Source organism: Pygocentrus nattereri, chromosome 26, assembly GCF_015220715.1.
Source record: "Pygocentrus nattereri isolate fPygNat1 chromosome 26, fPygNat1.pri, whole genome shotgun sequence".
In the NCBI taxonomy this organism is placed as follows: domain Eukaryota; kingdom Metazoa; phylum Chordata; class Actinopteri; order Characiformes; family Serrasalmidae; genus Pygocentrus; species Pygocentrus nattereri.
The window spans coordinates 30227719-30254989 of record NC_051236.1 but is presented as its reverse complement, the minus strand read 5'-3'; the positions used below and the strand labels follow the sequence as shown (position 1 = coordinate 30254989).

At 40.3% G+C, this 27271-nt stretch overlaps 1 protein-coding gene across 1 annotated transcript; it reads left to right on the top strand.

Annotated features, from left to right (window-relative positions):
- The first annotated feature begins 383 nt into the window (after positions 1-383).
- On the top strand, positions 384-27271 carry kdm4aa (lysine (K)-specific demethylase 4A, genome duplicate a). Its single transcript, XM_037534767.1, has 24 exons — positions 384-658; positions 1733-1884; positions 2344-2519; positions 2718-2832; positions 3806-3999; positions 4095-4144; positions 4225-4328; positions 4578-4715; positions 6322-7363; positions 7667-8498; positions 9922-10067; positions 10265-11853; positions 12032-12202; positions 13053-13146; positions 13668-13849; positions 14060-14249; positions 15842-15918; positions 17728-17783; positions 17950-18058; positions 18945-19133; positions 23402-23572; positions 24418-24537; positions 25514-25606; positions 25708-27271. Exons 2-24 carry the CDS (start codon positions 1747-1749, stop codon positions 25843-25845), a joined length of 6114 nt encoding a protein of 2037 aa, XP_037390664.1. The 5' UTR covers positions 384-658; positions 1733-1746; the 3' UTR covers positions 25846-27271.

Here is a 27271-nt window from a genome sequence, read left to right as displayed (position 1 = left end):
ATCCTGTGGCGTGGTCTTCATAGGTCAGAAGTTTCCAGGGAAGCCTCAGATTTTTCGTGTTTGTATTTTTGTTAACCCAGCAGAGATTAGAGAAAATAAAAAGTACACAAGCACAGCATTACCATTATTATGTCGTTATTATATTGTTACTATTAATATAGTATGGTTATCATCATTATTATTATTAGTAGCAGTAGCAGTAGCAGTAGTAGGAGCAGTAGCAGTAGTAGTAGCAGTAGCAGTAGCAGTAGTAGGAGCAGTAGCAGTAGCAGTAGTAGCAGTAGTAGGAGCAGTAGCAGTAGCAGTAGTAGGAGCAGTAGCAGTAGTAGGAGCAGTAGCAGTAGCAGTATCAGTAGTAGGAGCAGTAGCAGTAGCAGTAGCAGTAGCAGTAGCAGTAGTAGTAGCAGTAGTAGGAGCAGTAGCAGTAGCCGTAGTAGGAGCAGTAGTAGTAGCAGTAGCAGCAGTAATACTGTTATGATCAGTATTTTGACAGCGGGGAACGCCTTCTTCCATCTTTGTAAACAGTCTCACTGCGCCTGCGTGTTCGTGTGTCACAATAATGGAGGATCTTTTCTCTCCGCGCTGAAACCCGCATTAAGCGTCGCGTTTCTCTGCACAGTTCGAAGAAAATCCGCCTGCATATAAACATCAGAAATACGTAAGACTTTATTCATCTTTTCTCCTTTACCAGGAATTTGAGTTTCGCCACCACAGCGAAGCTGTTTGTGAAACTGAGGCGCTGCACTGTTGTGCTAACGGGCTAACCATCGCAAAACGTCAAATTTCGGAAAAAAAGAACCAGAAACTTTGTGTCTCCAAAATAATTACAAGTTATTTAGCCATGCTTCACCAAGTCTTATAACAGGAAATCGTGTTCGTGGATTTTAATTTACGATTTTACACTTAATCAGTTCACAGAAGTCAAAGTTTGTTGTTGTTGAATTCAGCCTGCTAACCATGATGTGTTTATCCGGGACTGTAATCTGATTGGTCCCTGCTTTGACGGACATGAATTTCCTCCAGTCAGAAGCGCAGATCTGAGCGCTGCCTGGCATCTGGACCAATCAGGTTAATGGGAGGAGCTTATTCAGTCACCTACGTTAGCATGCTAACGTCAAGTTAGCTTCCTCGCTCTGTAGTAAGTTAATACTCAACTTAGCTGCTTTAGTTCCAGCTGCTTTATTCAACAGTATGATCGGCACGTTATATCATGCATATACGGTTATACAGAACAAACTCAATGCTTTTGTTGTTTATTCAAAATATCTGTTTTAGCTAGCGAGTTGGGACCATCAGCACTAACGTGACCTGCGCTAAAACCGCTTAGACTGCAGATTCACACCTGCAAACACCACCAGGTCCCTGTTATCGAGCGTTTTGCATCGCGTTTCCTGTATTTCGGAGTTTGTTAGATGTTGAAGTGTCTTAAGACTCCTGTGGTATTTAGCTGGAGTAGGACTGTATTGATTCAAGATAGACTTTCAGTTCTTTTCAGTGTAGTTGCATTTTTATAGCTTTGTTCTGCTGAGTCGTTGTGTCTGCACAGCGTGAGAGTCTGATTCTGATTAATCAATTGTTTATCAGTATCGAATGCTCACATATCTCTAGTGACTTGTGTGTGTGTGTGTCTGACTTCTGATGATCTGTGTACCGCAAAATAAAGCCTAAAAGAGTTTTTCTTAACTGCTCCACTGTTTAAAATCTTTCATCTCTGTCTTTTTTGTGCTTGCAGTCCCAGTAGCAGAAATGGCCTCAGACTCAGTAGCCCAAAATCCTGTTTTCAGGATCACAACCTTCCATCCAACCAAGGAGGAGTTCAAAGATTTCAGCCGCTACATCGCATATATGGAGTCGCAGGGGGCTCACAGAGCGGGCCTGGCGAAGGTTAGCATGGCTTCAAGCTGTGGACACACAAAGTTCACTTCTCTTAGAAGAGGCCTGCATAGACATGAAACTGTACCTGTGACCTGAGACCTGACGTGACCAGGCTCGGATAGTACTGCGAATTATAAAACCCAAATTCAGCTCAAACCCACTTGCATTGCTGTGGAACAGCTGCTTCCACAGTCAATATGTCATGGAAGGGACAACATTCCAGGTCTCCTGCTATCATAGCTCAAAATACTATCACACGCTCTACATTCAACATGACCAGTGTGCTTTTTATCTGATATATCGGCCATAATGTTTTTGATAGTTGTGGAAAGTATTGCATAAGTCTGACATGGTCAGTCAGGACCATTTTCTGAGAAATGGTGCTTTGAGGTGCATTTACCCATGTATGTCTGTGTGGATTGTTGTTTGAGAAATTAGTTTATGATCAGTGTCTTATTTCTGGCACAGATCATACCTCCGAAAGACTGGAAGGCCCGTCGTACGTACGATGACATCGATGACCTGGTTATTCCTGCTCCGATTCAGCAGGTGGTGACAGGTCAGTCTGGGCTTTTCACACAGTACAACATCCAGAAGAAGCCCATGAGCGTCCGCGAGTTCCGCAAAGTCTCTAACACAGACAAGTGAGTATTCAGAAGTATCCAGAAAGTAGAGTGTGACCGTTCTGTCAATTCTGTCACAGTTCTAAGAAGAGTGACAGTAATGCTTATTTTTTTAAAAGTGAGTATAGCAGAAATGTAACAGCTGCACAGTATTCCAGTTCTCTCTAATTTCAACATTTTTTTTCTCTAATCAGCTGTTCATTGATTCTTCCGTTGCAGATTTTGCAACCCCAGATATGTGGACTTTGATGAGCTGGAGAGAAAGTATTGGAAAAATCTTACCTTTAATCCTCCACTGTATGGGGCAGATGTCAGTGGAACGCTCTACGATGCAGTAAGCCACTAAAAATGTCTCTTATTAACACATCTCTGCTGATCATAACCACGTAGTAACTTTCATATTAAGCAAGTAATAACTTTTTTTTAAAGCTACACTGTAAAAGATTGTAATATGTAAGATTGTTATAATAGAAAGAAGTAGCATTACTGAGTCAGGAGGAAATAAACAGACAAAATCTGGTTGGTGTGTGCTGCTGCAAGTCCCTGCGTAAAGCCTAGAAGTGCACATTTACGAAATGATACATTTCCGCCAGAGAGGTCTTCAAATCCCCAACTCACCAGAACTTAGACAGGGCAGCTTTAATTAATGACCCAACCTTGTTATACAGTCATCATTGTTTTTTGGGCATTTCTCAGCGGTCAGTGACACTGATATGTTGAGATGCACAGTAATACTGAAATCATAGCAGTATAAGGTAATGCCTTAAAAATGATCATCATCAGGCAATGTTTAGATTTTCCTGATATTTCAAACCATCATTTATTGCATTCTGTAAGAGCAGAGTGTTTATGTGATGCTGGGCTACTGCACCACAATATCTACACTTTATGTAATTAGTTAATTATTTATGCATTTATAGAAATAAATACATTTCTCTGAAGTGCTAATGTCGAATTAGTCACATTTAGTATTGTATTGACATCAGCAGTATATGAAAAATAACAGCACACAGTTCCCATGTTGACACACGTGGTGCTGGTATAAGTGCATTAGGCACAGCAGTGGAGTTCTTACCCACATTATACTAGGTTGAGAGTGGTTCACTACCCAAAAATATCCAGCCAAGCGTGGTCAGAAACTGACCATTGAATGACTAGAGGATGGCAAACCTTATGCATCATCAAATGGGCATACAGTCTGTAACTGTACACCAGGGAGGTGGAGCTACACGGGAGGGGTTTCTGATAAAGTGGACTGTGCGTGTACGCACATGATAACGTATGTGTCACATTATGTTTCTGTGTAGGATGTGAGTGAGTGGAACGTGGGGCGGTTAAATACCATCCTGGACACAGTGGAGAGAGAGAGTGGGGTTAAGAATAAAGGTGTGAACACACCTTGTCTTTACTTTGGAATGTGGAAGAGCACATTTGCTTGGCACACGGAGGACATGGACCTCTACAGCATCAACTACCTACACTTCGGAGAACCTAAATCCTGGTACTGCCACAACTGTATTATTCAAATACAGCTTTTTTCAGACATTGTGTTTAAACGGCCAAACAACTGTAGTTAACTGCAAACTCCTGTGTTAGGTATATTGTGCCTCCTGAGCATGGAAAGAGATTGGAGCGTCTTGCTAAAGGTAGGAATGAGTCGTTTTTTGTAGTATGACTTATGTTTATGAAGTCCTTTATCTGACTGTAGTGATGTCTGATTGTGCAGGATTTTTCCCTGGAAGTGCCCAAAGTTGTGAAGCCTTCTTACGACACAAAATGACATTGATTTCCCCATCAATTCTCAGAAAGTATGGTATCCCATTTGAAAAGGTTAGTTTCTGATGCATTAATTAAACCAATGTGTGACAGTTTTCCGTAGTAGCACATGAAGTGTGGAGTGTTTTAAGAAAATTGCTACTGTTGTTTGTTTTTAAGCCATTTGAAAATGCCAGCAGTCCTTACCATTGTGTCAGTGTTTCATGATGAATGCATTAAAAGATATTTTAAGTGATTTTAAATGGTATTATTATTTTTCCTGTTTCTCTTCTTGACCTCATCTGTTTGTCTTTGGTGGTCCAGGTCATACAGGAAGCAGGCCAGTTTATTGTGACTTTCCCATACGCCTATCATGCTGGATTCAACCACGGTTTCAACTGTGCAGAATCCACCAACTTTGCCACGCAGCGCTGGATTGACTACGGCAAGCAGGCAGCATTAGTAAGGACTTTTATTTCATACTGACCGAGAAGGGCATTTGAACTATTTTTGCTATTTAATTGTCTGCATTTTCAGTTAATCGTGTCTCACTATGAGAAAATGGTTCTGTTGTTCTGAGCAAACAGAAGGGTTAATGTTTATTTATTGTGGACAGTTAGTATAAAAGATGAGATCTACCTGAATTGTTTTAGTAATTTATTCTTGTATTTTAGATGTGTGATTTAACACAGGGCTTTTCAGCCACAACAGCTTCCATGGCCCACAAGAGTAGATAACCAATCACTGCCTAAGAGACAGTTAGCCAGCCCTGATAGCTGACTCACCTATTAAGATAGCTAATGTTGGTTGGCAACCACCAAGTGCTGGACGTCAGTCTTAAGAAAGCAAAGCTGCAAACAGAGATTTGACTGAAATTCATAGGTTTAGATGATTTCCCCCCCCGCAAAAAAGGGGGACCTTTTTGACAGACCCTGGTTTTAATTATTTATGCATGATAGATGAATTTCATATGATCATTTTACATTAACATGTACTATAAACAGAACTGAATCCAGGGCTCCAGACTGCGACTAAAATGCAATTGTGACCACAATCCTTCACCAAGTTCATCTCCCAAATCTTGTTAATGAAAAATAACAGACTGGATGCGTTGAGAATCAGACATGGTAGAAGGCAGAGATACTTAAAGGGGAATTCCACAGAGTTTTCAAAATTTCTGTACAATTCAGACACATGTCCTTTTCACAAAGTTACTGTAAATCGGTGTCCCAGACATCAAGCAGTGTATACATAGCCATGTCATGTAATACCTTTTAACTCCTCAGATGTCTGATTCCTGCCATCATCATTGTGAACAGTTCTGACTCTGTAAGTCTCTTTAGAACAAAGCATTTCCTACCAAAACCCTCTGCATGAATTTGTTGACATTATGCTGAAATTTTGAAAAATCGATGGAGTTCCCCTTTAAATCACAGAGTTGACCTGAGGTGTGCTGAAAAGCTTTGTTTCCCTGCTTATTATTATTAGGTACTTTAAAAAAAGCTAATTGCGCCTGGTTTTTATTTTTATTTAAGGAGCCAGTGGCTCCTGAAGCTATGTTTTGCTCAGACCCCTGTAAATCTATGAAAATAGATTATATACTGTATATCGGGTTGTACTTGGCATAGTGAGACACTCAATATACAGTGACTTTTATTGCAAAAACTTTATTTGGAGATTACTAGCTAATACGGTATATTATGCATCTGATAAATATACTATACGATATAGAATGACCTTTTTTTGTATGTAGTTTACAATGTTACACTATATTTTTCCATTGTGCACATGGTGTTACACCGTGCCGTACTGTATTGTTCTGCACTGTACTGGAATGGTTGTTTATCTACTGTGCCAGGAATCTATATGGGTGGTTTTGGTATTATTTACTTGTTGGTAGTACTCGTCTTCCTGGAGTGCATCACTGTACTTTAGTATTTTCATTGTATTTTGAATGCTCTGAAATCTGAATATTCATGACAAACTTGATTTAGTGTGATACTAACTTCGCCACTTTGCTCACTGAAATGTCTGCTGAAGTTTTGTTTTTCTTCTCTCCGCATCTCAGTGCTCATGCCGCAAGGATATGGTGAAGATCCCTATGGATTTGTTTGTGCGAAAGTTCCAGCCGGAGCGCTATAAACTGTGGAAAGCAGGAAAGGACAGCGCCCCCATTGACCACTCTAAACCCACACCAGAGGCGGCCGAATTCCTGCTGGATGGAAAAAAAGAGGGAGAGAGAGGAGAGCTGAGTAACAGCAGCAGGACTGAAAGAGTGCGAGAGAAAGAGAAAGAAACAGAAAAGACAATCACAGAGTCAGAAGAGAAAGAGACACAGAAGGCTGAAAAAGACAGAGGAGAGAAAGAAACGATGAAGACAGATGCAGAGAGAGAAGAGAAAGAGGAAAAGGCTGATAAAGAGAGAGAAAAGAAAAAAATGAAAATAGCTGATGCAGAGAAAAAGATAGAAATGGCAGATAAAGAGGCAGAACAAGCAGGGAAAGAAAAAGCCAATGCAGAGAAAGGAGATACGCAGACTGATAAAGAAGAGATAGAGAAAAAAGAGGTGGGAAGAGAGAAGTGCAGTGTAGAATGTGGAGAGAGAGCTAAGAAAGAAGTGAAAGAAGAGACAAACACAATAATTACTGAAGAGAGTAGAGAAACCAAGAAGAAAGAAGCAGAAAAAGGAATGATAGAGAGTGAACTAAGAGAAAAAGAGACGAATGAAAAAGAAAAAGGAGAGATGGAGAACAAAGAGAATGGGCAAACAGAGAAGAAAGAAGGAGAAAAAGAACAGATGGAGAGTGAAGTGAGAGAAGAAAGAGAGAATAATGAACAGATGGAGAGTGAAGAGAGTGGAGAAACAGAGAAAAAAGAAGGAGAGGAAGAAGAGATGAGTGAAGAGAGTGGAGAAACAGAGAAAAAAGAAGGAGAGGAAGAAGAGATGAGTGAAGAGAGTGGAGTTACAGAGAAGCATGAAGGAGAGATGAAGAGTGGAGAGGTGGAGAAGAAAGGAGAGGAAAAGATGAGTGAAGAGAGTGGAGAAGTGGAGAAGAAAGAAGAGATGAAGAGTGAAGAGAGTGGAGGAGTGCAGAAGAAAGAAGAGATGAGTGGAGAAGTGGAAAAGAAAGAAGAGATGAAGAGTGAAGAGAGTGGAGAAGTGCAGAAGACAGAAGAGATGAAGAGTGAAAAGAGTGGAGAAGTGCAGAAGAAAGAAGAGATGAAGAGTGAAGAGAGTGGAGAAGTGGAGAAGAAAGAAGAGATGAAGAATGAAGAGAGTGGAGAAGTGGAGAAGAAAGAAGAGATGAAGAGTGAAGAGAGTGGAGAAGTGGAAAAGAAAGAAGAGATGAAGAGTGAAGAGAGTGGAGGAGTACAGAAGAAAGAAGAGATGAGTGGAGAAGTGGAAAAGAAAGAAGAGATGAAGAGTGAAGAGAGTGGAGAAGTGCAGAAGACAGAAGAGATGAAGAGTGAAGAGAGTGGAGAAGTGCAGAAGAAAGAAGAGATGAAGAGTGAAGAGAGTGGAGGAACAGAGAGGATTAAAGGAGATGAAGGAGAGAAGAAGAGTGAAGACAGTGGAGGAGTGGAGGAGAAAGAAGGAGCAAAGGAAAATGAAAACTTAGTGGAGATGGAAAATAAAGAGAACGAGAAAACAGAAAGAGAGACAGAGGCAATAGAGATGGAGACTGATGGAGAGACGGATAGCAACAAAGTGGAGAGTGAAAAAACAGAAGCAGAGAGAAAAGAGATGGAACCAGAAAAGCAAGAGATGGATGAACAGACAGTGAAAGGAGAGACTAATAGCAGAGAGATGGATACTGCAAATGAGGAGACCTTGCGAGACAAGACAGAGACAGAAAGAGCAGAAGACGAGACAAGAAGGCAAGAGATGAATACAGTAAAGGTGAAGATGGAAGAAGGAGAGAGAGACAGAGGAGGGATAAATGAAAAGGAAGAGCGAGAGACAGGGGAGCTGGGAGAAACCAATTTCGAGAAAAAAGAGATGGACACTGAAAAAGAAGAGAGCGTAAGAGGAGAGATGGTGACAGACAACACTGACAAAGAGAGCGAAAAGATGGAAACTGAAAAAGAGGAGAGAGAGGAAGTAATGACTGGAACTGAAACAGAAGAGACAGACGCAGGAGAGATGGAGATGAAAGAGGGAGAAGATGCAAGAGAGAGTGAGAAAGCGGAGAAGAATAGCAGAAGTGATGAAAGGCCCAGCAGCTCTACAGTGCGGGAGAAAAGGTTTGAGCAAGATCAGAGTCACATCACATAAACACACAAAGAAAGCTGATATTGAGGTTGAGGCCATGACCATGACCATGACCATGACCATGACCAGTCTAACTACCGTTCCATATTTTCTATAAAGTAAGACCAGTTTCATTAAAGAAAGTGTATAAAAATGATAAAATAATTCTAACATGTTGGACCTGTGCAAATTCACATGTTTCACTTACACTCATGTGCCACTTTATTAGGTACTCCTGCCTTGTATCTACACTTACCATATCCAGTACTCAGCAAAATCAGTCACCTCTGTGTAGTGACCTTCATTAAGTAAGGAAGGGGAAACAGTTATCAGTAAGGAAGAGGAAAGTCAAAGGAATAATGAGTGAACAAACAGGAGTTTACAAAACTTTTACTTCACAAAAGTTCAGAAAATTGTTAAATGTTACAGAGAAAATGTGACCCTAATAACCGTATAAGGCCTGGTAGACCACCAAAACTGACAGCATCATATAAACTGAAGTTTTCTTCTTTCAGAGAAACTTTATTAAGCAGGTGTTGTTGGGCTCAGTCAATACCTGGCCAGTGGTGGTCCCATGGGGGTCCTGACCGTTGATGAACGGGGTAACGAATGACTACCAATTATATATTGTAGAACTAAAGTTATAAATACTTACATAAGTGGAGTTGATCAAATGTGTGTAGACACAAGGAACTTTAGTATTCCCAAAAAAACTGAAATACTTAATACAGCATCATAAAATATTTTAGTTAATATACCTTGTACATTGTATTATTGCTAAACAAATAATTTGATTAATGTGACAAGTAATCTCAAACTATTGTCAGTGCAGTGTAAGTGCAGCATGTTATATGCACTGCCTCTAATGTAGCTCTATCTCATAACCACTTCAGACAGAAATATCAGCTCTACTTTAACCTTTTCTTATCAAGCAGTATTATAGTATATTTAACTTGTGGCAGTACAAGCAGCAGATTCATTTACTGTAACAAATTCACTATGACATGTTTATACCCATCATCAAATCAGTAGCCTCCATACAGTGTTCATACAGTGCAAGAGCTGCTCTGCAACTACTAGGCCAACAAAATGAAAACAGTTGTGGACACTGATTTAAATAGAGGTGCATCTGTTCCAGATGGACGACTGAAGTGCTTCAGGAATACGTTCAGTGTGAATTGGCCTCGTGTTCCAAAATCTCTGTAACTCCACTCCTTGAATGTGCTAAGTTTTCTTAAATTCTCTAAAGCTGTTGTAATCGGTTCAAAGTGTGATTAGTTTTAATTTATATCTCAGTCTTAATCTTTTAGTATTGTTAATGATTGTTTCTCCACACCGTTTATTTTTCTGTATATGGATTTGAGTATTTTTGTCTCTTAAGTCTGAAAGCTTTTGAATATGTTTCTTATTTGTTAGCAGCACTTGTAAGCAGAAGGACAGAAAGCGGCAGAGAAGAGCCACTTCTGGTACTGCTGAGACTGAGGCTGAAGAGCAGGTGCAGCAGAAGAGAGCTAGGCTCAGCCAACCTGAAGCAAAAGAAGAGAAACGACAGCCTTATTCTTGTGAGTTTTTGGCATTTTTGAGTAGTGTTTAGTGGCAATATAAGTATAGTTAGTTACATAATGATGTAACAAATTCTTTATCAACAGGTTTGGTCAGTTAAACATTCTTATAGATCAGAACGTCTTTAAGATGATAGAAAACATGCATTCAATCAAGTTTGCCCAAACATTTGACTGATGCTGTATGTCCTGTATAGATGAAAGAAAAGATGAGGAGAGGATGGAGATTGATACTCCATCGAAACAGGAAGAAATGGCAGGCCATCATCATCCTCACCCAGAGACTCTCATCTGTCCATCAGACAACAGACCACCGCCACAGAGTGCTGACCTCATTCCTTCTGAACCTAGTGATGCCATGCAGCCTGGTGACATCACAGATATCCCAAGCCATAGCACTTCTCTGTTCATTTCTTTCACTGCTAGTGATGTCACTACCCAGGCAAGTGACATCAACTCTTATCCAAGGGATGTCACCTACCAGCCAAGTGACATCACCTCTCAACTGAGAGACATCCCCTCCCAGCCTAGTGATGTCGCCTACCAGCCAAGTGACATCACCTCTCAGCCAAGTGATATCATCACCTCCCAGCTATGTGACATCACCTCCAAGCCGAATGATGTAATCTCTCAGTGTGACATTACCTCGCAGTCGATTGATATCATGTCTAAGCCGTGTGACATCTCCTTGTCGAGTGCTATCATTTCTGATTTGAGTGATGTCACATCCCAAACAACTGATATGATAACTCCTCAGTCCAGTGATGTCACCTCCCAGCCGAATGAGACCATCACCCTGTCCAGTGATGTCATCGCTTCTCAGCCAAGTAACATAATTGCCTCCCATCCCTGCGATGTCACCTCTCTGTCAACTGACTTTATTACTTCTCAGCCAAGTGATGTCGTCACCTCCCTCCAGCCGAGTGTTGTCATTTGTCAGCAGCATGACATCATTACTTCACAACCAAGCGATGTCACTTCTCAGCCAAGTGACATCACTTGCCAGATGAACAATGTCACCTCTCAGCCAAGTGACATCAGTTACCAGCCAAGTGATGTCACCTCTCAGCCAAGTGACATCACCTCCCCGCCAATTGACATCATGTCCGAGGCGAGTAATAAAACTTTTCATCAAAGTGAGCTTGTTGCCTCTCAGAGGAGTGACATCATTAAATCCCAGTTCAGTGACATCACCACTCAGCCGAGCAACATTACTGAGCTGAGTGACATCACCATTCAGCCATGTGACATCATGACTTCCCAGCCCAGTGATATCATCATGTCACAGCCAAGTGATACCACGTTTCATTCAAGTGACATTGCCACCCCCCAGCTGAGTGATATCATTTCACAGCCAAGTGATGTCACGTTACAGCCTAGAGATATCACAATTAACCCAAGCCATAGCACTTCTCTGTCCGTTTATGTTACTTCCTCCTCCACAGTCAGTGACTCACAGCTGAGTGACAATATTTCTCAGCCATCTAACATCCCTTCCCAGCCCAGCATAGCCACTCCACGCTATTTCCTCAAAAGTAAATCCATTAATGCCACCGGGCAGCCTAGAATCATCACTTCATCACGTAATGCTATCACCCCGAAGCCCAGCAGAATCACAGCTAAACCTCAGTCTGGTGGCATCACCACAAAGCCTGACCCAAGTGACCTCAGCGTTCGAGCTAGACACACCAATAATACCAGGCACCGTGGTGATGCTACATCCAGACACAGCAAAACCAGCCCTAAAGCTGAGACCAAATCCAGAGAGAGTCATGCATCACTGCAGGTAAGGGCTGAGTATATTGATAAGTAGTGGTATGGGTGGTTCCATTCCAACTTTGTCACAGACTTCAGAAAAACATGTATTGTGAAAATATCTTAAGAGTTATGGTGTTGTTTTTCCACATTATTCACCCCTAAATACTAATATTGATACAAACACTAATAATTCTCATCCATGACAGCAGGGCAGCGAGGAGCATTCGGCTCAGCGACTCTTCCAGCGGACTCTTAGTTCTGCCGAGGTGCTTCACGTCCACAGCTACGCTAAAGGAGACTACAGCGACCTCGACTCCCACAGCAGAGAGCAGCAGAGAGACAGTGACACAGACACAGAGACACTGGAAGACAGCCAGGTCACTTTTAAATATCTAAACTTGGAATTGCTTGTCAAATTAATTATTGTCCGTTACTTTGTAATACTCGTACTATATTGATCGAAATTGTATACATAACTTGGAACTGCAGATGTTTTTTTTGTTTGTTTTTTTTAAAGATTTTTTTCAGTATTTCAAGATTTTTAGGAACAGCAACTAAATATTCATAATTATTTTCAGCGAGTTATTTAATCAACACTTTTGAAATATGAAGCATTCTGGATATTTATTTTTAACTGTATTCTCAATGTAATACAGCTTTCTCAGTCATTATACTCATTTATACTACTGTAAAAGTTATTGAGCTCTTCAAATACATTGAAACATATGAAGCTGTAGTACTTGGAATACTTTTATCTTATAAGAATCATTTTAATGCATCTTCAAATCAAATTTCATGTTATGTTGAGAAAATGGCTTAACACGTCTGCAGAGAGCAACCTCTGCATAATTTGGTGCAGATTTACTGTTGATGTGCTGAATTTAACATGTTTGTTTTAGTGAACATTGAAATTTAGTTTTTTATTTTTGTTTTTCTAATATGTTAAAAAAATAGAAATTGTGCACTAAAATGTACTGAAAAATGCCGAATTTATGTTTATTCCCTGTAGAGAATGAGTTATTTTCTCTTAGAAAATCGTCAAAACATAATTTGACCAGGGTTACTCAAATATTTGTGTACACTCCTCTATTTGCAACAAAGTTGGTGCTATAATACTGAAAACGGTGAATACAGACTTTTCAACAGTAAGGACCTTCTCTCACCCCAGGGGAAAGATTTTTCAGGTTATATAGCTGTGTGGAGTAATTAATCATTTTTGTTGTCCAGCAGGGGACAGAAGAAGACTTTGAAGTTGCTTTGAATAGTCTGGTGAAGCTGCCCAGACACCATCCTCTGATGAAGGACAGCATCAGCGATGAAGGTGGGGAATTTCACGCTAAAGTGACAATATTAATGTCTTTGTGTGTTTGATCTGATAAACACAAGTATATCTAAAGTCTAGGTGTTGCTTTATTACTCTTTAAATGTTAAAAAGTTAAATATATACTTTAAAATTGTTAAGTATATATTTACAGTAAAAATATTATGTACATTCTGTATCAGTAAGTTTGAGTCTGGCCATCTGTTTTGATCTGCTTTGATTTGAAAAAAAATATTTTAAAAAATGTAAATGATAGTTTGGGTGTAAACACAACTTTTGTCATTCAATTCTTAATTTACGAACATAAATTTGTTATTTCTTAAAAGTTTAGATCCACACTTTAGACAGATAAAAACAATTATAGCATGCTTTTATGATCACTTGCTATAACTGTGACTTTTAAGGATTAATCTCCTATATCCAAATATAATCCTGGTTTGACGTTATGATATTGCTGTGGATTAACTGTGTGTGTGTGTGTGTGTGTGTGTGTGTGTGTGTGTGTGTGTGTGTGTGTTCAGAGCTGCAGGACCAGGCTGGATTTGAAGAGGACTGGTTGGAGGGTGAGTCATGGGCAAAGCCTCTGGCTCAGCTGTGGCAGAACAGGCCGTATAATGAAGAGAGGGAGAGAGAGTACAACAGAGAGATGGGCCTCCAGCCACCATACTGCGCTGTCTGCATGCTCTTCCAGACATACCAGCGGGTACGCAGCACTGCCTCAGAGAGCGTGAGAGAAACAGGGAGGGTGTCAGAGGGAAGCCGTTCTAACATTATTTGCTGGTTTCAGCTTTGACAGCATTGTGTAGCCATTAGCTGGTTTAGCAGACACTGCTATACTAAACCAAGTATGTTTGACACAATAATGACCTTTCTAAAACCTTCTCGTCATCCCATTTGTATCTCCTCCGTCCAGACTGAAGGTGGCAATATTGAGGTGGTCCAGGCTGGGGGTCAGATGCGAACGAAGCCGTTGATTCCTGAGATGTGCTTCAGCACCACCACAGAGGAAAATGCTGAACTCCGCTTGTCCACACCTCACCTGGAGCTGGACGGCACCAGCCTGTTAATCAGCTGCTCTCAGTGCTGTGTTCGTGTCCACTCCAGTGAGTACCACTCTTGCCTGTTAAAACACTGCTTATATTTGTTGGATGCCATGAATGCCTTGATTTCATCCAGACATCCCAAGAAACCCATAAGTGGTTGGTGAGGATGTTCACAGCAAATAGTGAAATCTACAGTGGAGCCGATTGGCTCCTTTTCCCATTTGTTGTGCTGCTAAATCAGGATGACGCAGTGCTGAAGAAAAGCTACGCGCTGCAGTGGCTCAGTGATGCTGCACAGCCTGTTTGAGTCCACCATCTCTGATTCCAACACCCCTCATTTGCTACACTAAAACTTAATTGGAGCTTTAGCCTTCATTCAGTGTCAGTTGTGCATTAGTTTGCCTTAATCAAATCTTTTCAGTTGTAAGTGAAGCTACTCACCTACTAGCTGAGCTAGTGCTAGAACCATTCTACCATCCTAAATTAGCACTATACGAAATTCTTTCACCTCCACACAGAGTCTGCCATCAGTCTGATGTGGCGTTTTTTCTTTGAAACAAATATTGTTTTGTTAAAGGGCCTGCGTCCCATATTTTTCTAAAACAAATTTCTGAGGTGAACATAATTAGTTTTACCAAAAGCTGTCATTCATTTTAACATGGTCATTTTCCAACTCCTCTCTATCTCTTTGACTTCAGTAGGCTGTTTTTTGTTAATGATATGCCAATGAGCTCTGTTCTGATCGTCTGCCCTCTGCAGTGCCTCATTCTAAATGCAGTCCAGGCTGAAACCCTCCTTATAACTTCAGTGAGAATAGGTGGGCTAAGCTGCCGTAGGCTGAATAGGCGGATATATGTAGTGCATTCAATACGGGATGCTTTTGCAGCTTGGTTTCTGTTTATGCACTGGGGAGTGAATGGTACATTTTGAATTTTTAAAAAATAAAAACTATTACATTTTTATTTCAAGTTGGTGAGGTAAATTAAAGATTTTCAATGTTAAAATGATTGACTGGTATAGAGTGACTGGTCACAAGCTCATTTTTAAATCACTGCTTTCTGTAGCATCAGTACTTCAAAGGCCAAATCTCCAGTGATGACTGACAAACCATATGTCAAGCAGACCAACTGCACTTTTGTTCCATGGGCTATAAACCTCTGACCTTAAAATGTCTTGATTTGAATGCAGTTCTTTCAGAGTGTTTTCAATTTGATTGTTTCAGAATTAAAAACAATCAGAATTGTTTTTAAAAATTCTGAATACAGAAATGTGACTCGGGGAACTATTATAATTAATTCAGTCTAATTTCTGATACATATATACGTAAAATAATAGATTGTAAGAGACTTATGACTGATGCACCATGGTGATCGCATGACCAATGATACAGGATTGTAATATGCACAGAATACAATAATACATTTGATCTGAACTGAATGTCAGTTGCAGCTCACCTAATTTGATTTCCTGTCAAGTTTTATATTGTCTATACATAATGTACCGTCCTCAGTGGTGCAGCAAGACTCACATAGAGTGAAAGGAAACATGAATCTTGTAACATTACCACACATCTTTATTAATATTTGTACGGTGGTGTTGGTGGTTTTCTTGATGTGAAGCTCTAAAAGGTGTATTTTTTTTGCTTTTGCAAGGCTGCTATGGTGTAGCGACTGAGAGAGTCACCAAAGACTGGAAATGTGCTCGCTGCAAGGCCAACGCCATGACTGAGGTTAGTGTGAGAGCAGAGCTTTCACATGTGAAATCTGGAGTGTTTGTGAATATTCCACAGAGCAGTTACCTTCATTACACTTACACTGCCTGTCAGACGACTGTGAACACCTTGACTTCTTTCCAGACTTTCCCTGGTACTTCTCAGTGAGGAAAGAAAAAGTACCCGCAGACGTGTTGTTAGTGTAAACAGCTGTTTGCTCATTTTTTGGTTATATTTAGCTTTAACACTCACCGTCACGTTCAGCAGAGCAGGTTTTGTCTAAGTAACGATTTGACAGTTTTCTTTGGTGCTTTAACACTTTAGAATCCAACAGATTTCTAGAAGACTCTTGAAAATGACTAATTGAGCAGGTAAAGCTCCTTTTTACAGATGCGTCCCACGTCTTTAATATGAAAACAAAATCAAGGGATTAAAAACCAACAAAGAGCTGTCAGTACGAGACTGAAGGGCAGATGTGCACTAAAATTGTAGTAGGCATTGTATGAGTAGTACTAATAATACAAAAAAATACAATGAATGAAGCTCCTCATCATTTCCTAGCGATAAATATGATAATGTTGACATACTCTTATAGAAAAAGTCAAAACTTGAAAAAATTCAGCTACAGTTTCTGCCTCTGCATTTCTTTAAACTGAACTGAAGAATCAATTAAGAGATATTAAGTTCTAAGAACTTGTGTTTACAAAGGGAAATAACCCCATATTAGTTTATTTGTACATCTCTAGTTGTGACTGCTATGGGACACTCAGCTTGAGGAAGCTGAGTGCATCTTCACTTATGTTGACAGTGTAGCTGAGAGACTGAGACTCGCTGGAAAGTGGCAAACACAGTGACATCTAACTGGCCAGTTTAGCTGATTCATAAAAACTGATCTGTCTCCATATCTGATAAACAAAATACTTTTTTAAACACCGTAAGTCTCTTCCTTGCTGGGGGATTCACTTTAAGTTGATGGATAAATGTGTAAAATGTTTTGATGCAAATCAAAAACTGGAATAATTTAAAAACAGGTCTAAAAATCTGCCCGAGACCTCCACACAGAAATGCAGCACAGGCAGATGTGGGGTCTAAAAGGGTTAAACACTTGGAAATATTTGCTGCTGATAAGTGCTGAGATCCCGGCAAGGGGATAAAATAAAATATATGGCCTTTGGCATTTTTCCCCAAGGTAGGGCTTTTGGCAGTTGTTCCTTCAGTTTTGCAGTTTGTTGTTTGTCAGTTGGCGAGATGTTTAATAAAGAGAACGTGCTAATTTGGAAAACTAGGTGTTCCCAAACTTTTGTTGAGAAAGTGTTGGACATTGTTGGCAAAACACACATTCAAAGTAAAACAAGTTTTGCCGGCATGTTTTTCGTGTGCGAATGTCATAAACACAGCAGAACAATAAAACCGATATAAAATAAAGGCGTGGTCAAACTTTCAAAGCTCAGTTAGTTTTAACTGTGGAGGTTCTATCATTTTAAGTCATTACTGATGTAATATGTGATTTTAAGGCAGTATGAATCTGCAGTGTACCTTCAGGGTCTGGACAGTAATAATTATGGAGTGATTTTAATCTGGTATGAATCTGTAGTGTGTGCGTTTTTGATAGTTTTAATAGTCTATTAGTCACGGTGTTCATTTGGGTAATTGACCAGTCGGCCAGTCAAATCCAGGTAAAATGCATCATGCAACCTTCTCTGGTGGTTTAAGCTGAAATAGTGGTTTAATTAAAAAACGTCCACATTCACAAATCTCTCACATTGTTGTGCAGTCTTTTTGTTTATGTAAAGTGGATGTCTCATTCTGTCTCATGATGTTTTACAGAGTTGTTGTCTGTGCTCATTACGAGGTGGAGCCTTACACAGAGCCAACAATGACAAGTAAGTGCAAGGGTCGAGCAGCCACCATTCAGTCTGACCTTTCTGACCAACCTGCAGCTCACTGCTCAAAATCATTACATTTTCAGCATTTTCAGCTTCTGTTTTTCTCTGATTCTGTGTATCACGTTTCCAAAAGGGTGTGTGGGTTTTGTTTTGAATCTTTCAGGTGGGTGCATGTGCTATGCGCGGTGGCGGTGCTGGAAGCACGTTTTGTGAACATTGCAGAGCGATCACCAGTAGACCTCAGCGGAATTCCCTTACAGAGATTCAAACTGGTAATGAACACTGTTCCTGACTCCGGCAAGTGTACATGAAAAACAGCTCTAGAACGACCCTCTTGTGAGCCACTTAGTTATTCCGTCATTAGCACGCTTCATTTAGCACGGCACTGATTAGACAAACTAGGTGTTGAACGATGGCTACACATAACACTGCGCCTCCCCTAGGATAGGAACACGCTGACGTGTGTAACTACAGCATCACTACTTAACGTATTAATACTAATTGTGAATGCTAATATTTTTTTTCTTAGCAAGTAAATGCTTACTGCCTAGATATAAACATATGGAATAATATAAAAATATATACAAATAAATTTTTAATTCTACTGAAAAAGTTTTCTAGGCGTAATTAGGTGTTTGAATGATAGTAGTTTGGAATAAAAATGTAATATAAACAGTGTAGACCTGCATGTCATGTGGCAGCATCACGTTAAGCCAAATCTAACATTTGTGGCTACAGTATGTAGATAAAAATCAATAAATGAACGCACCTTCAACCGAACCATCGGGTATATTAGCTGCCTGCAACATTAAATAAAGGATATTATTTCTTTTTTTATTGTACATCTTTTTATCCGAGAACGATAATTTCTTGTTGTATGAATTATCGTCCTTTAGGATGATAAACTGTACACAGAACTGTATAAAACATTTTCTTCTTCAGGCTTTTTCTTTAAAATTACTCAATTTCCAAAAAACCTTTTAAAAGTGGTTCAAACACTTTTAAAATAGCTCTGATCTGTCACACCGGATCCGAATAATGAGCTACTTAAAGTCAGTTAATAAGTCCTTCCTGAGCTGAAGCGCATGTTGGAGCTACTCCTGGAACCCCCCTGTGTTGTGTGTAATTCACAGTTGTTGTCAACTTATTATTTCACAGAAATGCTATTATTGCAAGCGGAGGATGAAGAAGCCATCAGGTTGCTGTGTGCAGTGTTCTCATGGCCGCTGCCCTACGTCATACCACCCCACCTGCGCCCAAGCCGCGGGTGTTCTCATGCACCCAGACGACTGGCCTTTTATTGTCTACGTCACCTGCTGCCGCCACAAAGGCCCTGTCCATTCAGAGGTAAAACCTTGCATGCATATCCTTTTTGGGTGCATTTCACCAATCAATCCAGCAATCCAGCGCCAAATGTTTAGTAAGTTGTCCTCTGACATGTAAGCTTAAGTGCATGCCATAATTAAAGCGAAAGAATTTCAATTCTGAAATTCATGTTAAAATATCACATTATCAAGATTCTACTTTTCATTCAAAAGTTTAACGCTGAAAATGGAATTATGTAACTTGTTTGGAACTTTTTCTTTAGTGGTCTCAGACTTTTGGACCCCACTGTACATCTGTTTTCAGAAGTAGCCAAGGAACATTTAAGGGGTTTTCTTGATGAGTAACAGGGTTTTTTCAGGCATTTTCAGATGAGCTGATGAGCTAACAGAGCAAATGAGTACAACACTGATAGTAGAAGTGATAGTAGCCTAGATAGTGATGCCGTGGCAGCTGAGCAATGGCAATGTAAGTTCACGCCAGAGCAAATAGTATATACATACATACCTACATACAAATAGTATATACATACATACCTACATACAAATAGTATATACATACATACCTACATACAAATAGTATATACATACATACCTACTTACAAATAGTATGCATGTATATACCAAGGCGTGGGCAAAGGTTTTTTTTTTTTGTGAAAATTTTTTAAGAAATTTTGGGCATAACTCAAAAATGCTAACCAGTGTGTGACTAGCAAACATAGCTTTGAACAGTTGTACTCAGATGAAATCATAATATTTTCATTAAAACGCAAAAAAGTTTAATTACTGAAGATATGTTTCAGTAGGGACACTTGGTGGGGACACTGAGGGACATTGTTGCAGTTTTACTTCTGCTCTTAAATACTGTTAACAGGGGAGCAGCTGAAATAATTTGAAGTGTTATTTTTCACAAGGGGGGGTGGGGTTTGGGGGCAGCCACATCTTAATAGAAAGTGCAGCATAAATAATGATTTATTTTTACATATTTAGCTTATTTCGATTATTATCTATGTTAATGTCTTGGGTTTAAATATATCATAACAGTTCTTGTAAATACTTAATGTCTGAGTACTTAGTTATTTTTTTAAATATTTTTTTCATGTGTTTGCACAAAAACTGATATTTCGGGCAGATGAAATGCTGAATAAGGCAAATTCACAAAGTAAATGTATAGGGATGTAATGTATAGTAAAGGCTGAGTCAGTGTCTGAGCTGTAACACCAGTGAGCTGCATTTGTTGCTCACAGTTCTTTCCAGATAAGAAAACACACTTTTTTGCTCCCAAAGCCTTTTTCACATATCACTGAACAATTCACTGGTGGGGATCCTTTGAGTTGAGACGTTATTTTGTCTAATAAATTTATTGGGGTTCGTTTTAAGGATCCAGCACCCCCCTGCGACCCTGAGGGACGTGTGTGTGTGTGTGTGTGTGTGTGTGTGTGTGTGTGTGTGTGTGTGTGTGTGTGTGTGTGTGTGTGTGTGTGGTTTAAGGAGTTCTTCCTTAATCTGACTGAGGAAGAAAGATTTAGAGGCAATTGTGATTGGCTTGTAAGGTGTGTCAATCCTGATTTTGTAAATTAAATCGCTCTGACCCAAAAAAGTCATTTTCCCAGTTTTCCACCTTATTCCAAATGTCATTGTTCAGCCACGGAAGGTTTGGTGTCTAAAGTTTGTTTTTTTTAGTGTAGTTTGTAGTTTAGTTCATGCTAATGTAGCTACACTGTTAAAATAAGTTAGTGCTCTGGACATTTTAATATTTTGAGTTAACTGATTTTCAAAAAGTAAGTTAACGGAACAATGAACTCCCATGTTTTTTCCACCATGTTTTCGGTGATCAGGACCCCCTACAGGACCACCACAGAGCAGATATTATTTGGGAGACGGGTCATTTTCGGCACTGCAGTGACACTGAAGTGGTGGTGTGTCAGTGTGTGTTGCGCTGGTACGAGTGGATCAGACACAGCAGTGCTGCTGAAGTTTTTGCAGACCTCCAAAAATGTCTAGCCAGTGATATGTGTTGTATGCCATGTAGGCAGTATCCTGTGACCAATGATGGACACAGGGTTTAAAAACTCCAGCAGCACTGCTGTGTCTGGTCTACTCATACCAGCACAGCATGCACTAACACACCTCCACCACATCAGTGCTGAGAATGATCCTGGTGGTTCTGTGGGGGTCCTGACCACTGAAGAATAAGATGAAAGGAAACAAACAAATTATGCAGAGAAGCAGATAAACTACAGTCTGTAATTTTTTACAGCATTTAGCAGACGCTCTTATCCAGAGCAACTTACAAGAAGTGCTTTGTCTGTCTAGAGAAAGTATCTTTGCTAATTACCAATAGGTTAGAGAGAGAAAGCCGGTCCTGAGCTCAGATACTGCTAGAAACACAGAGTCACTGTTGATACCAGATACAGAGAAAAGGAATAGAGTTAAACACAGAACAGTGCAATACAAAACAAAACACTGCACTACACTGCACTACACTACACTGCACTACACTGCACTACACTGCACTACACTACACTACACTACACTGCACTACACTGCACTACACTACACTACACTGCACTACACTACACTGCACTACACTACACTGCACTGCACTGCACTACACTACACTGCACTACACTACACTGCACTACACTGCACTACACTACACTACACTACACTGCACTACACTACACTGCACTACACTACACTGCACTGCACTACACTACACTGCACTACACTACACTGCACTACACTGCACTACACTACACTACACTGCACTACACTACACTGCACTACACTACACTGCACTGCACTACACTACACTACACTGCACTACACTGCACTACACTACACTACACTACACTGCACTACACTACACTGCACTACACTGCACTACACTACACTGCACTGCACTGCACTACACTACACTGCACTGCACTACACTGCACTACACTACACTGCACTACACTACACTGCACTACACTACACTGCACTACACTGCACTGCACTACACTACACTGCACTGCACTACACTACACTACACTGCACTGCACTACACTGCACTGCACTACACTGCACTGCACTGCACTGCACTACACTACACTACACTGCACTACACTACACTGCACTACACTGCACTACACTACACTGCACTACACTACACTGCACTGCACTGCACTACACTACACTGCACTGCACTACACTGCACTGCACTGCACTGCACTACACTACACTGCACTGCACTACACTGCACTGCACTACACTACACTACACTGCACTACACTGCACTACACTGCACTACACTGCACTACACTACACTGCACTGCACTACACTGCACTGCACTGCACTGCACTGCACTACACTGCACTACACTGCACTACACTACACTGCACTGCACTACACTGCACTACACTACACTACACTACACTGCACTACACTGCACTGCACTGCACTACACTACACTGCACTGCACTACACTGCACTGCACTACACTGCACTACACTACACTGCACTGCACTACACTACACTGCACTGCACTACACTGCACTGCACTGCACTGCACTACACTGCACTACACTGCACTACACTGCACTACACTACACTGCACTGCACTACACTACACTGCACTGCACTACACTGCACTGCACTGCACTGCACTGCACTACACTACACTACACTGCACTACACTGCACTACACTACACTACAATACAATACAAAACACTGCACTACACTACACTACACTGCACTACACTGCACTACACTACACTACACTGCACTACACTACACTACACTGCACTACACTACACTACACTACAATACAATACAAAACACTACACTACACTGCACTGCACTACACTACACTACAATACAATACAAAACACTGCACTACACTACACTACAAAATACTACAATACATATGGCCTATTTTAAAACTAATTTATTTTATTTTATCTATTTTAGAACTACGGAGTGCACCTGTATGATAAGTGGTGCTGATAAAATACAGAAGGTGTAGATACAAGCAGGTGTACTTAATGAAGTGGCCAGTCAATGTAAGCTCGTTGGTCTGGTTTATGACACTGTTATTTGTTCAAATTAATAAAAGCATGTTATGTACATTTGTACAACTTCAATTGATCTATGTAGAAGGCAGAATTTTGTCTGTGCTTTTATCCATATTTCTAAGTATCTGCTGTGTCCTATGTCGCATGACATGTGCTACTGCTTATTCAGGGATATATGATATGGTTGTTAGTGTAAAGTGTGTCTGGTGAAATACGATCTCTTTCTCCCTCAGCGGAACAAAGAGGCCATGAGGGAGCTCAATGTGGGTCAGAAAGTGATCTGCAAGCACAAAAATGGGCGCTATTACCAGTGCGATGTGGTCCAGCTTTCCAAAGAGACATTTTACGAGGTCAACTTTGACGACGGCTCCTTCAGCGACAACCTCTTCCCTGAGGACATTGTGGTAAGAGGGCTTGAATGTGGACAGCTGCAGTTTTATGCCAGTTGAGATTGAAATGAGTCTGAGAGGTCCTGCTTGCTCCAAATCTGCTCCAAGTTCCAGTCGAAGCTCTAAAAGAAGGTTATTTAAGTTTGTTATGAAGGTTTATCGCGCCATTATTTGTAGCATAGCTCGACACTGCCTCCTGCTCGCATAGCCACCTGTTACAGGATATTCATTTCTGAGAACATGATTAGAACAGTTAGCACTTAACTTAGTGTAATGTTTTCCTTGCCCCTGAAGCACACTAATCCTTTCGGCTGCAGGTAATATCTCTAGCTTCGCTGACGGTCTAGCCCACCACTGGGGACCAGGGGGACCGTTACCAGGGAGACCCCACTTTCAGTCATTGTGATCTGACACGCCCACAGAGTTATGAGCAGTTATTCTACTATATACTATCTACTATTAATTAGTATTAATTTATACATGCTTCTGGAATATAATACAGGCTTTGTCCACTAAATACCTTTACTATAAAAACTATTTAAAAGTTTCTGAGCAAAATATGAGTAAGTTTTTTAAATTACATTATTTTTCAAAGTGAAAACAGCAAATAATTGTTCACAACCTGTTAAACACTGAAGGACAGGAATCTGCTTAATGTAAAAGCTTGTGAGTGCACTGCAGTGTACTGCTGAACAGATATAGAACTAAAAAATAGGACTTTCCATTAAACTACAAAGTTTGAGTTGGGTGAACTCAAGTTAACTCGGTTACCTTTGTGAGCTGATTTTCATATTTAGCCGTGTAGATTTGAAAACACTGTTACTTGCTTTTGTTTAATCCCTGGTGTTGTGTTTCTGCAGAGCCGTGACTGCAGCCAGCTGGGCCCGCCGCCCTCGGGAGAGGTTGTGCAGGTGCGGTGGACTGACGGACTCATCTATGGAGCCAAATTTGTGGCAGCGCATGTCACCCAAATGTACCAGGTAGCCCTGCACAGCACTGTGCGCAAGTCTCCACACTAATCAGTCACTAATACAGAATACAGACAAAAGTGGAAAATGGAGTTTGCCTCCATAGCCAGTCGTGCAGCTGATTGCACAGTAATCTGATGCTTTTGTTTAATCCCCTTCTGTGCTTTAATGAGTAAGTGCATTAGAGCTTTCTGGGTCTGCCTTAGAAAAGCAGGAGTATTTCTATGTATACAGATACAGATACAGCTAAAGACACAGATTCAGAAAATTATAGTTCTTTTGTATCTAATTTTAAACGAAGTCATAAGTTATGACCCAGATATAGCCCTACATTTGCTAAAGTAAAGAAAACGAGTTTGCGCTTTTCAAGGATCTTGACTTTACTTCGTTTCTGTATTCTATGGCTTCTTTCATTCTGTCTTCATTCTGCATGTTGTACTTTTTATACGATTTATTTTGCAGTTCTGTTGCCTGACTCAGCCCTTGCTTTGCGCTCTGAGGCATTCTGCTTCATGATACACACAACTCTGCTAAACCTCACCAGCTACTATTAACAATATGGCAGAAATGCAGTATCATGATCCTTGAACATATTTTCACAACACACAATATTTATTAAAAAAATGGAAAACTTTCAATATAATGATTTCTGTGGCTTCACATGCTGTACTGTAGTAAATCCAGTGAAACAGAACAAACTCTGCTGTCTTTTTGAAACAATTTTGAAATGTGCTATACTGCTGAATTGTATAGAAAAAAATAAAATCAAAAATGGTAAAACATTAAAGTTCTTCCCATGTAGAACTTGTCCCATCCAAGTACTTCAAACTGTCCCACGTTACTGAGCATTGCATTACATTACATCATTCTACAATCTTATAGGTGGGGAACTAGAAAGCTTGGCTTGGTTTATAGAACTGCTTCAGTTTGCCTGCTACAGAGTAAAATACTGAGTGAGGTTTTGTGACTGTTGGACATCCCTGTACAGGTGGAGTTTGAGGACGGATCACAGCTCACAGCCAAGCGGGACGACGTCTACACGTTAGACGAAGAGCTTCCCAAGAGGGTGAAGTCCAGACTGGTGAGCTACCCTCACACACAGCTGTGAAACTACATAGTTCCCTTGTTGGGAACTGAGAGCAGAAGCTGACATTTACTATTGTTGCATTTGTTTGTATCCAGTCGAAAGCATCAGACATGCGCTTTGATGGAATTTTCGGCGAGAAGAAAGTTCAGGACAGCAAGAGGCAGCGGGTCATCAACTCCAGGTATCGGGGAGATTACATCGAGCCAGTCATCTACAGAGCCATCATGGAGTAGCTAGAAGAAAGCCGGCGCCTTCTTCCCTCACACCACCAGCACTGATTCAGTCCTATACACCCACACAATCCCCGGTTACACTCCAGCTCAAAACACAAAGTGAGACGTGGACTTTCTCTTTCTGCTCAGATACTTCTACAGGAACTGTTTTTTTGTAACGCGTTTCAATTGGTTCAACAATATTGCCTTTACTTTCTGATCGCTGAAAAGCTGCCAGGTTTCTGTAAGGCATCTTTTAAAGAGTGAAGGCATATTTTAAAATATACACACTCATAATACATCCAGACAGAAAGAACGTGCTTAATACGCTTCCTGGAAATTAAGCCGCATGTGCATATAGCTTATGGTAAACCTTATCCCAAAAGCATTAGTTAACGGAGTTTGTATTAATTTGATAAAAGATTTTTATCTCCATCTTTCACTTTGTATTAATTTATTTTCTTCATGTTCAGGGTGCTATTCCAGCCCATATTTTACAGAACGGAGGAACCGTTCTGCATTTTATTAATACAAATGCCTCCTTTTTTAATAGATCTACACTATCATCAATTGTACAATTGCATTCCTGAATATTGTAGACTATTTGGAACATAATGAATTTAGCATTTTTGCATTTCTGGAGTTGTTTTGTTTCTTTCTTTTTTACCAACGTATTTATTAGACGGTGCTTTATAAAAGTAGCCTTTTGCAATATAATTGTGTGAGTTACAGTGCTGTACAAAGTTCTGGATGGATGATGTGGTTTCATTTTGACTGAAAAGTATATGTAGAGTCGAGACTCTTTTTTGAAAAAGCCACGGATTTCCTGCCCAGTCCCCAGAGCTCTTTACTGTGTTCGAGGCTTTCCACCTTGCACTCTGATCTGAATCCTGTTTTTTTAATAATAACTTACTGCTGTTGCAATCTTATCAAATCCCCGTGCTTTAAATAAGCTATTTTTGCACTTCTGAGCTGTACTTGCAGTAGCCAAGTTCCAGAAACAGCCACACACATGGAGGTTAAAGGTGGCCTTTCAGTGCCCTTTTGCTTGCCTGTGTACGATGTGTAGTCTGTGTCTGTTAGGGCCATGTAGTCAACAGCCTTTTGGATATTATCGAGTCTCTTTCGCTCAATAGGAAGAGACCTGTATTACCACTTTAAAAGAAAAAATGACTTATGAAAGGAAATGTTTTTTATTAAGAAGCTTATTTTATTGCTTTGTTTTATAATAAGTGTTTAATGTTCATATGCTGTGAGATAGTTGTATGTAGTTAATTTAATGACATTGAGCTGCCAGTGCGTTTGGGCTGCCTTTTGTTTTCCAGCTTTCTTAAAGAAACATGAGCCTCCATCCACACTGCGCCTCATGAATGCAGAGCCTCTGAGACTTCGATTCATGTCTTTTGTAAAGATCATCAGTGTGTGTCAGTAAAATGATGTGGGCCTA

What these genes read in the sequence shown, in the direction of transcription:
- kdm4aa (XM_037534767.1), top strand. Translation starts at nt 1,747, where the DNA reads ATGGCCTCAGACTCAGTAGCCCAAAATCCTGTTTTCAGGATCACAACC. An exon ending in ACAGAGCGGGCCTGGCGAAG is followed by an intron (nt 1,885 to 2,343) that starts GTTAGCATGGCT and finishes TTTCTGGCACAG; the next exon opens with ATCATACCTCCGAAAGACTG. An exon ending in AGACACTGGAAGACAGCCAG is followed by an intron (nt 12,203 to 13,052) that starts GTCACTTTTAAA and finishes TTTGTTGTCCAG; the next exon opens with CAGGGGACAGAAGAAGACTT.